Genomic DNA, 936 nt, shown 5'->3' with positions numbered 1-936 from the left:
CGCCGCGCGGGCCCCAGCGCGCCTGTGACTCAGCGGCCTGGCGCCGCCGGCCCCGCCAGGCCGCCCCGCGCTGCCAGCCTCACCGGTTGAAATGATCGACCACACTGAGCAGAACGAGGGGGTGGACCACCACCTTCTGCACCGCCAGTTCCGGCATCACGGCACGCCCCGCCCGCCTGGCCCGACTTCAGCGACCCGCCAAACACCGTCCGGCGAAACACCGTCGAAACGTCGGTTCGCCCGGCGAAACACCGTCGAAACGTCGTTTTGCCGGCTCTTCAGGCCCAGGGCTTCCCTTTCCGGTTTGGCAGCCGCAGCTCGGGCCTTTTAAGCTCCCAGAATGCTTTGCGCGACATGCCCACACTGTCGCCAGGGCCGCCATCTTGAGGAAGGGAAGGGGTGCGGATGCACTGGGCTGTCTTAGCTTCTGCATCTTGCGTTTCCTCAGGTTTGAGAGAAAATGGGACCTTGGAGCCTGGTTACGGTTCTTTTGGCCTTGAGTCCGCAGCGGCTCTTCTCCTCTATTCCTTTCTAGGCTTTCATTGGTGCCCCTCTGAAAACTAGAAAAATATTCAGAAAACGTAAATAGTAATAATTTATTATTTCAGAAAATGTTCACCATGACTTTAAGTCAAAGTCCTCCAAAATGTTTTCGAGATTTTTTTTTTTTTTTCCCAGCAGTGTTTGTGAATGTTCTGGACATCCAATCCACGATCTTGTGACTGCTCTGTTGCTGAGCTGCATCCCTACCCTGACTCCCCACTTTACAGAACTTTTTAATCTTTAAATTCAGAGAATGCTTTTAGTGTAGACTCGAGTAATTTATCTGGTATTTATTCCTTCATTGTTGAGGAATTTCCTCATTATCTACACTGCAAGTAATGAATGAAACAGCTTGCAGATTTCTGAGTGTCTTTATGTTAAATTGCTGTGTAG

The 936-nt window shown here is 51.7% G+C and overlaps 1 protein-coding gene across 1 annotated transcript in view; it reads right to left on the bottom strand.

Annotated features, from left to right (window-relative positions):
- Window positions 1–315, bottom strand: part of Psmd7 (proteasome 26S subunit, non-ATPase 7) — a 7,984-nt gene extending 7,669 nt beyond the window's left edge. The window contains 1 exon segment of the mRNA XM_004648917.2: window positions 84–315. Within this exon segment, the coding sequence (XP_004648974.1) occupies window positions 84–157 (74 nt within the window). The 5' untranslated portion in view covers window positions 158–315.
- Window positions 316–936: the final 621 nt, after the last annotated feature.

Source organism: Octodon degus, unplaced genomic scaffold, assembly GCF_000260255.1.
Source record: "Octodon degus isolate 3935 unplaced genomic scaffold, OctDeg1.0 scaffold00011, whole genome shotgun sequence".
In the NCBI taxonomy this organism is placed as follows: domain Eukaryota; kingdom Metazoa; phylum Chordata; class Mammalia; order Rodentia; family Octodontidae; genus Octodon; species Octodon degus.
Note: the sequence above shows the minus strand (reverse complement) of the source record. Positions and strands in the feature narration are given on the sequence as shown.